The sequence below is a fragment of the Triticum dicoccoides genome, chromosome 6A, assembly GCF_002162155.2.
Source record: "Triticum dicoccoides isolate Atlit2015 ecotype Zavitan chromosome 6A, WEW_v2.0, whole genome shotgun sequence".
NCBI classification, from domain to species: domain Eukaryota; kingdom Viridiplantae; phylum Streptophyta; class Magnoliopsida; order Poales; family Poaceae; genus Triticum; species Triticum dicoccoides.
The window spans coordinates 24170338-24184199 of record NC_041390.1 but is presented as its reverse complement, the minus strand read 5'-3'; the positions used below and the strand labels follow the sequence as shown (position 1 = coordinate 24184199).

General features: G+C 49.5%; 2 protein-coding genes across 2 annotated transcripts; one reads left to right on the top strand and one right to left on the bottom strand.

Annotated features, from left to right (window-relative positions):
• Positions 1-1451: 1451 nt before the first annotated feature.
• On the top strand, positions 1452-2488 carry LOC119319615 (DNA-directed RNA polymerase II subunit 4-like). The gene is made up of 2 exons (XM_037594066.1): positions 1452-1608; positions 1749-2488. The coding sequence occupies exons 1-2, from the start codon at positions 1557-1559 to the stop codon at positions 2114-2116; spliced, it is 420 nt and encodes a 139-aa protein (XP_037449963.1). The 5' UTR covers positions 1452-1556; the 3' UTR covers positions 2117-2488.
• A 175-nt stretch (positions 2489-2663) lies between these two features.
• LOC119319614 lies at positions 2664-11643 on the bottom strand. Its single transcript, XM_037594065.1, has 6 exons — positions 11498-11643; positions 11215-11377; positions 10284-10844; positions 9241-9718; positions 9075-9156; positions 2664-3137 (listed from the first exon to the last, which is right to left on the bottom strand). Exons 1-6 carry the CDS (start codon positions 11537-11539, stop codon positions 2934-2936), a joined length of 1530 nt encoding a protein of 509 aa, XP_037449962.1. The 5' UTR covers positions 11540-11643; the 3' UTR covers positions 2664-2933.
• Positions 11644-13862: the final 2219 nt, after the last annotated feature.

The following is a 13862-nucleotide window of genomic DNA, read 5'->3' as shown; positions in this document are numbered from 1 at the left end:
AATGGCGTGAATTATTTTATCTTCTGCCTTCAACTACATTTTCGTACAATTTCTTGTATCAGAATTCCATTTGAAACATATTGTTTTTATGCAGCTTAAATTCACTCTCTGTTGATTGTAATGATTCCGTGTCTCTATTGCAATGGTAGTATCAATCCTTTTTTTTGGAAGAGGAGGATTACCTCCAACCTCTGCATCTGAGCGATGCATACAGCCTTTTCATTAATTATTCTTAGAGACCTTACAAATCATGACATCAGTAAGTTTGAAGCTACCATTTTGACACCTGCCACTACTCCTATCCCCTTGATGCAACAGTGCCGAATGTCCGAGCCTAATACCAAACATACATCACACCAAAACCTAATATCTAATATCGGTTGCCCCATCCCAGCCACATACCGGGAATGGGGCACACACCGGTCCGATGCACTCACCAAGGCTACCGCAGCCGTCATCCACCTAACCATCTTCAGAGCAGGTACCGACACAAAGACCTTGCCAGGTCAGCTGTCGACGCCACCATGACGCCAGACAGCGCCACCACCCTGTGCTTGTCCATCCAGACGCATTTGTCGTTGATATCCAACTGCACCATGCCGCCAATACTTGTCGTTATCGATGCGGTAGAAACAACGCCGCACCTTCTGGCAACCCCCACACCGTCGCCGCTGAATATTGGATTTTCGTCCGAGAAGGGTTCGGAGGTGGATAGGAGAGACCTCAACATTGCCTCCACAGAGGGTAAAAGCGTCGAGAGACGTCGCCGATGCCGGACCGAACAAGCCGATCAATGTTTCCTTTGGTCCCCATCCTATACCACCAAACCTCCGTCGGCTCCGGAACCGGCAACGAATCACGAATCGAAACCTGCAGAGATGAGAGAGTCATGGGGCTCAACCCACCATGAAGGAGGATTGAGAAGAATCCATCATAGATCTCCAGGCACCGAATCCAGCGATCCGACGTGGTCAGGGACGACCACCACCACCCCACGGCCCAAGACCCAGAATTGGATCCGATCTGAACCTGACAGCGCCCGCGACCATCGATCTTGCCCACCACGCAGCCGTCACCACTTTGAGTAAAATACAATCTAGCGGGTGTGAGCGTTGCACTTCTTCTTCAAAATAAAAGGAACAAATGCTTGGATGCCCCGGGCGCGCACTTATTGATGCCGAGAAGGGAAAGGCGCCCGAGAGGTGCTGCCGCAAAAGCCTCTCCGCCGCCTGGTTCTTCTCACTGGCACGTCGGATGAGGCGACGGCGAGGGTCAACGGCGGGCCGGTCCGAGATGGGTCCGTCGGGGTGATGGGCAACGGTTTTCCTTTTTTTTTTTTGAGAAAAGGCAACGGTTTTCCTTTCTGTATTAGTCGATGGTAGGCCCGGCCTGTTAAGAATCGGATCCGCGACCCAGGCCCAGCCCACTGATCTTACCCGACGCCGCCTTCCTCTTTTCTTTCTCCTTCCTGTTCCGCTCCCCCCGTCCCCTCTCCCGACGCCGAACCGAATCGCGGCAGCGGCAGCCGGAGAAGAAGAAATCGAGCGCCAGCAGCCATGTCCGGCATGGAGGAGGAGGAGAACGCCGCCGAGCTCAAGATCGGCGAAGGTCAGTCCCTCCGCCCCCACTCCCCCTCCCCCTCCCCTCACGCATCCCCACCCCACCCCACCCCACCTAGGGTTTCCCAATAACAGATCCGCCATGCCAACTAACCCTAACCCCCGCCGCTCTTCACCTTGTTCGCGCAGAGTTTCTGAAGGCCAAGTGCCTGATGAACTGCGAGGTGGCGATAATCCTGGAGCACAAGTGGGAGCAGCTGCAGCACATGTCGGACGGCGGCGCCGACCAGGTCTCGCAGGTCTTCGAGAAGTCGCAGGCCTACGTCAAGCGCTTCAGCCGCTACAAGAACCCCGACGCCGTCCGCCAGGTCCGCGAGACGCTCTCCCGCTACAGCCTCGTCGAGTTCGAGCTCTGCACCCTCGGCAACCTCTGCCCCGACACCGCCGACGAGGCCAAGGCGCTCGTCCCCTCCCTCGTCCCCGGCGGCAGGTTCGACAGCGACGACCGGGTCGACAAGATGCTCAACGACCTCTCACTCATCAAGAAGTTCGAGTAGCCACCTCATAATATGCTCCTGTTTGCTGCTCATGTTCTTGTTCCTCCAATGGACATGAACATGGAGATGGAGATCCATGTGTCATTTATCAGTCTCAACAAGTACTCCTAGCTACTGGTAGCCTAGTTTGGTGATATGTTTAATCTTCAGATTATCTCCTCGTATGCTATGATCATAAGACATCAGTGTCAATCTCAAATGCATGGAGTTAATGAAGCCTTGCTGCTATGCTGTCTTGGAGAAAAATGTAGTAGCTGCTGTTGTTAAGTTGGGTTGGTGCTGTTTAATCTTCTTCATATTCCCCTCCTATACGCTATGACTACAAGACAGAGTTGATTAAACATTGTTGATATCATCTTCTGATCTTGATCATCCGAGAATTTGGTTACAGACTGAAAATTAGTTATCTTTTTGTCATCTCCTTGGCCTGCTTGTAGTCTACAATCTCCAGAAGGAAACACCCATGCCGTTGCCGATGTTTTACCTGTATTATCTGGATCTCAACCACAAGAGAAAAGTGCTATGCCCTATGGTGAATCTGAACATATGAAGGCTTCAGATCCTGCCACCATCCCATCTGGAAGCAAATCACTGTCTGTAATGTACATACGGATCTGAACAGAAATCTCAGCATCACTGAAGAATGCAAGAAACATGAGACAAGGCAAGAAAGCTCGCAACTTACATACACATAGTTACAACTTACAGCTGGTCTGTTCTCGTCTCACATATCTACTGAACCAATCAAAAGAGAAGAAAGAAGATTCTACGGTGCCAGATCCATTCATTCCATTCCCTAGTTGACAGGAGCCTACGGCTACGAGCACCAGTTCCAGCAGCCGAGCGAGGGCGGCATCCTCCCGGTTCTCCTGATGTGCTCTGCCTGCTCCGCCGTCCTCGCGGCGCTGCGGTCCCTCTTGGACTCTGCGGCAGCTCGCTGCTCGTCCGCGGTGTGCCTCGTGGACGCGAGCTTGCTCATCAGCTTGTCCTGTGCACGGGCTCGCATCCTCTCCACCTCGACCTTGAGAAAAAGAAATCATGCTAGACTCATTAATACGGACAATGGGTCTATTACAAACTTGGACATGGACAGATGGTGCCTCCACAAAGAAAAGGAAAAGACACCCCAATCTCACACTATTTGATTTCGTGCACTCTGAAAGACAGGCCTATACAGCAAAATCTGACCAAAATAACAGCAGTTGTAGCAGCAAGAACTCAAGCAAGCTAGTAAACCTACTATACTGCATCCGAGTGAAATAAAAGATATTCCCTCTGTCTATGAATGTAAACTCCCTCTGTCCATGAATGTAAAACTTAACTTCTTACATTCATGGACAGAGGGAGTACTTTGTTGGTATGCCATATCCAGATGACAGGAAAATAACAGTTCAAGTAGGAAATTTTGATGTTGTGGAGCAAGGTGTTATCCCGTGCTAAATTTGGATCTGAAATGAAGGCATTATTATACTCCTTTTCTGTTTTGAGCATGATACTGCTGCAAATCCAAGATAGCAATGCAGCACACAGCAATGATCAATAATTCAGTGTACTATAAACAACTCTGCTAACCAGGGAGAAACATGATCTAAAGGGATGTGCTGTGAATTTAGATAAAAATGTTGGAGTTCATATGCCACAGGAGTCTATGCGTCTGACAGACGTCCATAACATGATGTATACTACTAGTAGTAGTACCAGCAGGGTAACACACTAATGGTTTCAAGGTAGGATTTGTTAGGAATATGCAACTTGTATTCCCATGAGGCCATAGGCCGATATATATACATGTACAGATGTGAAACATATGCAGGAAACCCCTTATATAACGGGATAAATACAAAGGGGTACATGACTTATAATATAACTCTAACACCCCCCCTCAAACTCATGGTGGATGAACAACACTGAGTTTGGAGAGATAAAAGCCATGTTGTGCTCTAGTCTGGGGCTTCGTCAGGAAATCCGCCAACTGTAACTCGGAAGGCACATACTGAAGAGCAATAACCTGATCCTGCACACCAGCGCGTACATAGAAAGCATCAACACCAATATGCTTGGTGACCTCATGCTTCACAAGATCACGCGCAATGCTAATAGCACCTGTACTGTCAGATAAGAGCGGAGTCGGTGTAGTGACAGAAACACCAAAATCCTGAAGTAACCACCGTAACCAAGTCACCTCTGCCGTCAAAAGAGCCATTGCTCGCAACTCAGCCTCGGCACTCGAACGGGAAACTGCAATCTATTTCTTCGTCTTCCAGGCAATGAGAGAACCACCAAGAAAAACACAGTAAGCAGAAAGTGAACGGCGATCGGAAGGATCACTAGCCCACGTAGCATCCGAATAAGCCTGAAGCTGTAAAGAACTGGAGCGAGGAAAGAATAGACGGTGAGAGATTGTGCCCCGAAGATATCGGAGAACACGAAGGAGATGACTATAGTGGACCGATGTGGGAGCGGAGACGAACTGACTCAGAATATGAACCGGATAAGAGATATCCGGACGAGTGACAGCTAGATAGACAAGACTGCCAACAAGATGACGATAACGCGTCGGGTCAGGGAGGGGATCACCATCAGTAGCACGGAGGTGAACATTGAGCTCCATAGGAGTCTCAACAATGCGTTCGTCAGTAAGAGCAGCACGAGCAAGAAGATCCTGGATATACTTTTCCTGGGATATAAAAAAGCCATCAGAGGTAGAAGAGACTTCAATCCCAAGAAAGTAGCGAAGAGGGCCAAGATCAGACATAAGAAACTGCTCACTAAGACGGGCCTTTACAAAGGCAATATACTCGGGGTCATCCCCAGTGATGACCATGTCATCAACATAGAGAAGAAGAGTTCGACCACGAGGAGAAAGGTGAGTAAACAATGCTAGATCATGAGCACTTGCTGAAAAACCAGCAGCAGTGACCATAGAGGCAAAACGCTCAAACCAGGCACGGGGGGCTTGCTTAAGGCCATAGAGAGAGCGACGAAGACGACAGACCATGCCATCAAGAACAGAATACCCAGGTGGTGGCTGCATGTACACCTCCTCACGCAGCTCACCATTAAGAAAAGCATTCTTAACATCAAGCTGAGATATAGACCAGTGGCGTGCAGAGGCAACAGCAAGAAGTGTACGAACAGTGGTCATATGTGCCACAGGAGCAAAAGTCTCGTCATAATCACGACCATGCTCCTGCTGAAAACCACGAGCCACAAGACGAGCTTTGTGACGCTCAAGAGAACCATCGGAGCGAGTCTTAACCTTGTAGACCCACTTACAAGTGATGGGACGGACTCCGGGAGGAAGGGAAACAAGATCCCAGGTACCAGTGCGTTCAAGAGCAGCAATCTCCTCTGCCATCGCAAACTGCCATTCAGGATGAACAACAGCCTGACAATAAGAAGTCGGCTCAAGAACAACAGCACCAGCGGTGGGAAATCCAAAGCGATCAACAGGCGGACGAGGACGAGAACGCAAGCCATAAGTAGGCTGAGAGGAAGATGACGACACATCCACGGAGGCATTCACAGGACGTGAACGACGAGTGTAATACTGAGGAAAAGATGGAACAATAGAAGGAGGAATCGCCAAGGTAGAATTGAGGGGTGGCGACGAAGAAGTCACCGGAGATGAAGGTGTAGAATCCGATGACATGCTAGACGAGGAGACCGTGGAAGATGGTGGCATCAAATCGACTAGAGGTGGAGAAGCAGAGGGAGCGGAACGCATAGGCACAGGCTCGACGGGGGTGATAGGTGAGTCAGGAAAAGTGAGGAAAGAGATATCCTCCACTGAAAAGGTCGAGGAAGATGGGCGTGGGTAGAAGGGACAAGACTCATCAAAAGTCACGTCTCGAGAGATACGCATCCGACGACCGATAGGATCCCAACAACGATAGCCCTTATGCTCATCACTGTAGCCTAAAAAGACACACTCAACAGACTGAGCGGTCAGTTTGGTGCGTTCGCAAGGGGCAAGAAGAACATAGCAAACACAACCAAACAAGCGAAGCATCGAATAATCGAGAGAACGATCAAAAAGACGCTCGAAAGGAACACCACCCTGTAGAGCAGCGAAAGGCTGGAGATTGATAAGATAGGTGGAGGTGGAGACGGCCTCAGCCCAAAAATGAGGCGGGAGAGAGGCAGTAATCAGCAATGCACGAGCCGTCTCAAGAAGATGACGATGCTTTCGCTCAGCCACACCATTCTGAGCATGAGCACCAGGACAAGAGAATTGAGAGAGAGTGCCTTCCTCAGCAAGAACACCACGCAACATCTTAGAGATATACTCGCCAACAGAGTCAGCACGAAGAACACGAATGGGTGAAGAGAACTGAGTATGAACCATGGCAGCAAAACGCTTATAAATAGACAACACCTCACTACGAGAAGTCATGAAATAAAGCCAGGTGTAACGAGAGAAGTCATCGATGAAAATAATATAGTATTTATGACCACCTTTGGAAGCGAAAGGAGCCGGACCCCATACATCAGAATGGACTAAATCAAAAGGACGCTTAGACACTGACTCACTATGTGAATATGGTAACTGAATCTGCTTGCCAAGACGACAACCCTGACACTCTAAAGAGACATCTCCTGAGACAGACCCCAGAAGACCTCGATGAACTAAAGACAACAACCGAGAACCACACAGATGACCAAGTCGATGATGCCACTGCTTGAAGGAACCAGTAACAGAGGCGACTGAAGCGGAGGAACTGGCGATAGTGGTGGCAGCAGAAGGAACATGAAGCCAGTCCAACTCCCAAAGACCCTGAGAATCACGGCGGCGAGGGCCAGCCCCAACCAGAGTGTGCGTGCGACGGTCCTGGACAGAACAAGAGTCAACGTCAAGAATGACGCGACAACCAGAATCAGTAAGTTGACCAGCAGAAAACAGATTCATAGTGAGTCGAGGAACATGAGCAACATCAGGAACAGAGTAAGGAGTGGTAAGAGTGCCTCTACTAACGACAGAAAGTGGAGTACCATCAGCAGTGAGGACATGAACAGGAGAATCCAGCGAGCGAAGAGAGGACAAAATGGAAGAATGAGAAGACATATGAAAAGAAGCTCCAGAGTCCAGAACCCATGGGGATGTACCTGACTGTGTAGAGGGTGATTGCTCAGTGCGGGAAGCATCAGTCACAGAACAAGCAGTACCCGTCGAGGAAGAACCTGAAGCCGCGAGCAGACGCTTAAGTCTCAGAATATCCTGCTCAGTCAAAGTAATGGCTGAAGCTGTCGAGGTAGATGACGAAGTCCCTGAAGATGATGATCGCGCCTTGCGCAAGTGTTTCTTCTTCGTGTAGCACTGAGACTCAAGATGACCATCATTGTTGCAGTAGTCGCAATGTGGACGGGGGCGACCTGAGCCTCCAGAAGGAGTGGGCAAGAGCGGCGGAGCACTCGAGCGAGAAGGGGTCGGTGCAGCAGGTGGCGTAGGAGCACGAGTAGCGAGCACAGAGGGAACCTCCAGCAAACCAGCACCACGTAAGAGAGTCTCCTCAGCACGAATCTCAGAAAGCGCCTCCATGAGAGAAATACGGCCACGAGCAAACAACTGAGCACGCCGGGGCTCAAACTCCTTACGGAGCCGAGACAGGAACTCATAGACGTGATGAAACTCCAAATTGGCCTGGACAGCCTGGCAACAGGGGCAGGTACGACAACCAGCATTGCGGAGAGAATCAAGCTGGCGCCAGATAGCAGAACTCTGTGCATAGAAGTCATCAACAGTAGAGTCACCCTGCTGAAGAGCATGCTCCTGACGGACCACAGAAAGGTATAAGGCATCACCAGAGGGCTGGTAGCACTGACGAAGACGGGTCCACATCTCAAAGACAGTAGGAAGACCCAGAAACTCAGAAGCAAACTGAGGCAGAACACTAGCAGTGAGAACAGCAGCAGCACAAGCATCATCATCAAGCCACTGGGTGTAAGCAGAAAGAGCACCATGATAAATCTGAAGAGCCTCCTCATAAGCCAAAACCTTCTCATCATAAGCATGATCAGCAGCCTCATCAGCAAGCTTAGCCGCATCCTTAGCGGCCTGATTAGCATCCGGAGCAAGAACCAGTGGAGTCGGCGGAGTAGGGGCCACCAGAGGAACCGGACGTGGCGGACAGTAGACCTCGCCAGAAAGAACACCCCAGAGACGAATGCCACGCATGTGAATGCGCATAAAGCCAGTGAACTCGGTGTAGTTAGTACCATCGAAAATCACCGGACAGCGAGGGACAGCAACATAGCCCGATGCAGCAGACATATCTTTTTTTTTAACAGAGATCAGCGGGAGCAGGAGATCAGGGCCCCTGCGTCGCTTGGGGCCGGCTGGGAACGAGACTGCAGCTGGGAGCAGCGTCGAGCGAGGCCGGCTGGGGAGCAAGGTCAGCTGGGGAGGGATCCGCTCGGGAGGGCCGGATCAGAAGATCCGATCGGGAGGGGCCGGCTAGAGATCGAGCCTCTCGGGAGGGCCGGCTGGGTAGCGAGGCCAGCTGGGGCGAGTCCGATCGGGATGGCCGGCTGGGGAGATCCGATCGGGAGGGCCGGTTGGAGATCGATCCGATCGTCGGGGGCTTCGATCGGGAGACTCAGGAGATCGAGGACGGGGGCTTCGATCGGGAGCGAGATGAGACAGGCGGCTGGGAATCGATAGCACGAGTTGCAACATGCAGACAAAATTAACCTAGCTCTAATACCATGTTAGGAATATGTAACTTGTATTCCCATGAGGCCATAGGCCGATATATACACATGTACAGATGTGAAACATATGCAGGAAACCCCTTATATAACGGGATAAATACAAAGGGGTACATGACTTATAATATAACTCTAACAGGATTATCTCATGTCTATACAACATGGAAATCAAGTGGTAAAATGAACATTTTCTGCGAAAAAATTCAGACAAAAAAATGAATCTGAAATTGGATGGCTGGAAAAAACTAACCTCAATTTTTCTCATTTCTGCTTCAATTTTGGCTTTCTGATGATCTTCCCATGCATGGATCTTGATCTCTTCCCGCTTAAACCTGCAGAATAAGGGCCGCAACATAATAAGTCATTAAGTACCCAACGATTTAATTGGACAGAGACATACACTTAGGTATTAGCACCTTGCTAAGTATTTGGCCTTCTCTGCCTCCTCCCAGGCAGCTGCACGCACTTCGGTTGCATTTTGTGCAGATTGGTCTGATGACACTGTCTTGAGAGAAAGTGATGCGTCCTTTTCCTCTTCCTTCTTACTTGCCCATGCCGCGATGCTGGTTTTACCAAGCTGGGTGCCAAGAAGCATTATCTCTCTCCTAGTCTTCATTTGCAACTCCTCTTCACTTAAATCTGCATTGCTACATTCACCGCGGTTGATAGCAGCGCCAACTGCATTGATACCCAATGTCCTTCGTGGAGTAGTTGGCCGAGAGCAATCCGGGCTTGTTGCTCTGACAGGTGTTCCTGTCCGGGATGGCTCTTGGCTTGCAATTGGGGTCATTTCAGTACCCATATCCCTCATCGATACTGACCGGACTGTTGGTGGGGGAGGTATGCATGCAGTGGCACTCTGAAGCGTGGTAGATGAATCACAGCTCAAAGTAACTGCACAAGTTCAAAAATTATGCACTTGTGTCATGATTTTTAACTTTCCATATAGAAAGTATGCAGGTAGATAGAATCTGATGTACATTTTTGTAAAAGAGAAGAAAGGTTATTCATCCAGGCTAGATGGTGAATTATGAAACTAAACATACTGTAGAGACATATGTACATGGTGAATTATGGAAGACTAATGAAACTATGCTATCACAAATCTGACTCATATTCCTGCATCTTATGAGGGCTTTATCTAAAGAAGCAAACAAACAAATAAACTATATGCATTCGTCTATGCACGCATTGTGTTCAGTTCACTGAAGTTTTGGATTGCTAACGAGCTCCGTGCATTGTCAAATTAATAATTATCATTTTGAATGATACTGGAAGAATTGTGATACAGATAATGTGCGGAGCCCTCCATGTTCTAATGCTCCACTCAGCTAATGATAAGAGGCGATGCAATCATATCTTAGCGGAAGAATTAATCAGATCACATATAGCACCACCAACTACTTTATGAGAAGTGGAGGAGCTGGGGTTATGATGACATAAAGAGTGCACTACTTACCAGCTGAATCAATTATAGTACTTTCTGCACCAGGTGCAGACTTTGCGCAAGGCTCCACTTCTGGATAGGGCTCCGGCGTGGCCCAGTTCGCCGCTTTCTGCCACCCAATCTCCCTCTTCTCTTGGCTCGGATCGATCCTCTTGGTGTCTATTTCCTCCATGGCCTCCAGCACAACCTTCGTCACCGGCAGCCTCCCCCCACCAAAGCCAGTTTTCTCCATCTTCCTTGGGAAAGCTCCACCAGCCCTACCGGGACGGTTCGTCGTCGGGCTGGCGATCCATTTCTGGGCATCATCCCACTTCGACGGCGGGGGCTTGGAGAACGGCGCGACCACCGCTGTGGGCGCGGACCGGGCGGAGGCCCCTCGCTCCTTATGGAACTCGAAGTTGGACGCCACGCTCTCGGAGTCGCATGAGTCCTCCTCAGGCACCCTGAACCTCGAGCCCATGGAGTGGGAGTCCCGCGACCGGTGTCCACTCCCGGTGTCCAGTGAGGATGAAGAGCCCGACATTGTGCTCACGACGTCCACGTCCTTGTATTCTTCGCACATGCTGCCTCCTCCTACATAAAAACAATGCCACAGTTTCAGACTGAAATCTCAAGAAAAAGGTTCTGCTTTCAAGCAACCATTGCCTCTCAATTTTAGTTGAGCTTAACCAGAGCCTCTCATGCAACTAATTCAAGCATGACAAGTGCCCATTTCACCTCGGGAATACCGAACTCTGAAGACATATCCTTTTGATGAATGCAAGCTTAATTTTTTTTCTAGTACTTTAATCTCTGCCTCAGTAATGGAGAGCGTGTACTGACTGAACGGAACACATAAAAATATCATGCAACAGTACAGTGGACCCAAAATTGACAGATGAAATGCTCCAAATCGAGCAATGCAGGCGTCCATGGGCAGGAACGTGGGAGGGGAAATGCTCACTGCGCGCGTCGTCGTCGGATCTGACGGAGGCCATGGGCACCGCGCCGTACTCCTCCTCGTCCTGCTCCTGCTCCCCGCCGTCGTCCCCGGCGCCGGCGTCCTTGCGGCGCCTCTCCACGCCCAGCAGCATCGCGCGCAACCGCTTCGGCGAGAAGCCCCCGCCCTGGCGAAACAACACGGCAGCGAGCGGCAGCGCGCGTCAGCAAACTCCGCCGAGAGAGGAGGAGGAAAAGCCAGAGGGACAATGACGCCACGAATGGGGGGAGGGGAGGGGGGTGCTTGCCTGCGTGGGGAACGACGGCTTCTCGATGCGCTCGTAGTCCATGGCGGCGGGGGCGGCGGCGCGCCGGAGGAGGGAGATCTGCGGCGGCGGCGGCGGCGGCGGCGGGCGTGGGAGTGCGAGAGGATGGGAGAGTGATGGGGGACACAGTTAAAGCTCGGGACTCGGGAGTGTGGTGCGTACTTTGACTGCCGTTTGACGGCCACCGTGGTGACGCTTTTGGGGCTCCCATTCCGGACAATTTACGCTCACTGCCACTGACTAATTTACACTCAGGACCATAAGACAAAAATTGCTGTTATGAAACATATTTTTTTTATCGATTTTGCTATTTACCGGTTGCCTGAAATTGCAATCTGATCAGTCGATTTTGTGCAAAACTCGGTGAAGCCGCGCCAAGCGGTGGCGAGGCGTGGGGACATAGGTGAGGTCTAGCCAAGAGCGACGCGGAACCGAGAAAGACACGACAATGACATCGCCAATGGAGGGGAGTTAGTGTTTGACGGGTTCAAGAACGGTGGAGGGGGGTTGCCGAAGGGTTTAGGTTGTTGTGAAGGAAATCAGGACAAAGATAAACAATATGAAGGGTTTAGGTTATTGGATTGGCATCTAACAGTTGAAATAGAATAGACTAAGAAAGGACAGATCCAATGCTGGAAGCTCCCATGCCAAATAAGGCATGAGTATGAATTACACGAGACAAGCCTTTTACCCATCTGTTAAAAAAAACCTTTTACCATTGAGAAGTGCAATGCAGACATGTTGTGTCGAACCTAGAACCTCTTGACATAAGTGGAAATATTTCACCACTCACACACTAGAGTCGCATGATGTATAGGTAGCCCCGTTTTATGTTGTAATAGAAGTGAGAAACAAATTCATACGTTCAAACTGAAAAATGACAATTGGAGCATAAATGTTCTTTGTGATTGTGACCCTGCATGTGACAACAACTGTTTAACAAGGAAATAGAGACGAAATCAACACAGGGTGCTCTTTGTGTCCTTAGGAATTAGGATTGGCAGGCAAAGTCAGTTTGCATTAGAGGGAAATGTCAAGAGGTTCTAGGGAAATGTTGGAGGTTTCCTTGCCGCCAAAACTTCAGGAGGAGTTCATCTTCCCGTAAACCAGAGGGGAGACTTTTTTTGGCCCAAACTTTTGGTGAACAGTATTTTTTACATATATGGATGAGGGATCTGTTGGATTTGCTCTTATCGACCAACTCGAACGACTAACCTTTTAGTACGATCTGAATACCAACCACAGAGGTGCAAACACACGCAACATTCCGACAGCTAGGAAAAGCAACTCGAAGCACCAACTGTTCTAGCAACTCAAAGAGGCATCGGTGGTCACTAAACTCGTTGTGTGCGTTCACCTTGATCACTGTACTAAGAATACAGTTAGAGCCTGTTCGGCAACACTCGAGCTCTGAACTCCATGCCCGGAGCGGGTGGAGCGGTGCCGAATGCGTCAGCTCTCAGAATCTGATACTGGGAGTGGAGCGGCGCACAATGCAATTTCGCGGAGCGACATAACCCTCGCTCCTCGTTTCAGCAGAATCAGGAGCTGATCGAAATCACAGGAAGTGCCACCGCCAAGTGCCACCAACGAAACGGCATGAGTCTATTTTCTCTCCTCTTCTCTCTCTATCGCTAACCAGTCCCAAGAAAAAAAAAATAGAGACGAGAACCAGCGCTCTGCCGGAGAGCCAGCCGAACGGTCCTTCCAAAAGGTGTTCGATCGGAAGAGCGCTTCGTGCGTGTATCGGAGCGGAGCGACTGGTTTTTCTGGAGTAGAGGATTGCCGAACAGGGCCTTACTATGGTGTTTATGTGGTCACTGTCACACTATATACGAGTTCTACAACTCGAAGATGTGCAGCGATCGTCAAACAAAACTCGAAGATGCGCATGGTCGGAAGTTGCTGGCCCGAAGAAATATGGCCACTGGAGGGGAGTGAGGGATTGCAGCACCCGAGCTCCACTGCTCCCTATATTTAATCATTTTAAAATTCGTCAAACAATATGAATTTTTTTTTTTGCTGAGGATACATATACACATTCCGAATACCCGTGGCAAGTTTTGGTAGAAATTTCGCTTTGGTTTGGGCTATAGAAAAAAATCAAATTTCTGACAATGAATAAGAGAAAAGGGGTGCCATTTTTGTCAGAAATTTCTCTTTTTTGTATTTCTCGAAATACAAAGTATTTCGTTTTCAGGTTTTTACCGGGCCTTAGGAATGTGTCTATGCATTCACGTATTTGATTTAAGATTATTATTTTTAGCAACCGAAGTGTGTTTTTCAAAAATTTCAAATAGCAAGAGCCCTGGAGCCCGGTAGCTGCAAGCACTTTTGGCACTGGAGG

Coding starts and splice junctions, on each gene's coding strand:
- LOC119319615 (XM_037594066.1), top strand. CDS start 1,557: ATGTCCGGCATGGAGGAGGAGGAGAACGCCGCCGAGCTCAAGATCGGC. Junction 1,609..1,748: donor CGAGCTCAAGATCGGCGAAG/GTCAGTCCCTCC, acceptor TTGTTCGCGCAG/AGTTTCTGAAGGCCAAGTGC.
- LOC119319614 (XM_037594065.1), bottom strand. CDS start 11,539: ATGGACTACGAGCGCATCGAGAAGCCGTCGTTCCCCACGCAG. Junction 10,845..11,214: donor ATCCGACGACGACGCGCGCA/GTGAGCATTTCC, acceptor GTTTTTATGTAG/GAGGAGGCAGCATGTGCGAA. Junction 9,719..10,283: donor TACTATAATTGATTCAGCTG/GTAAGTAGTGCA, acceptor GAACTTGTGCAG/TTACTTTGAGCTGTGATTCA.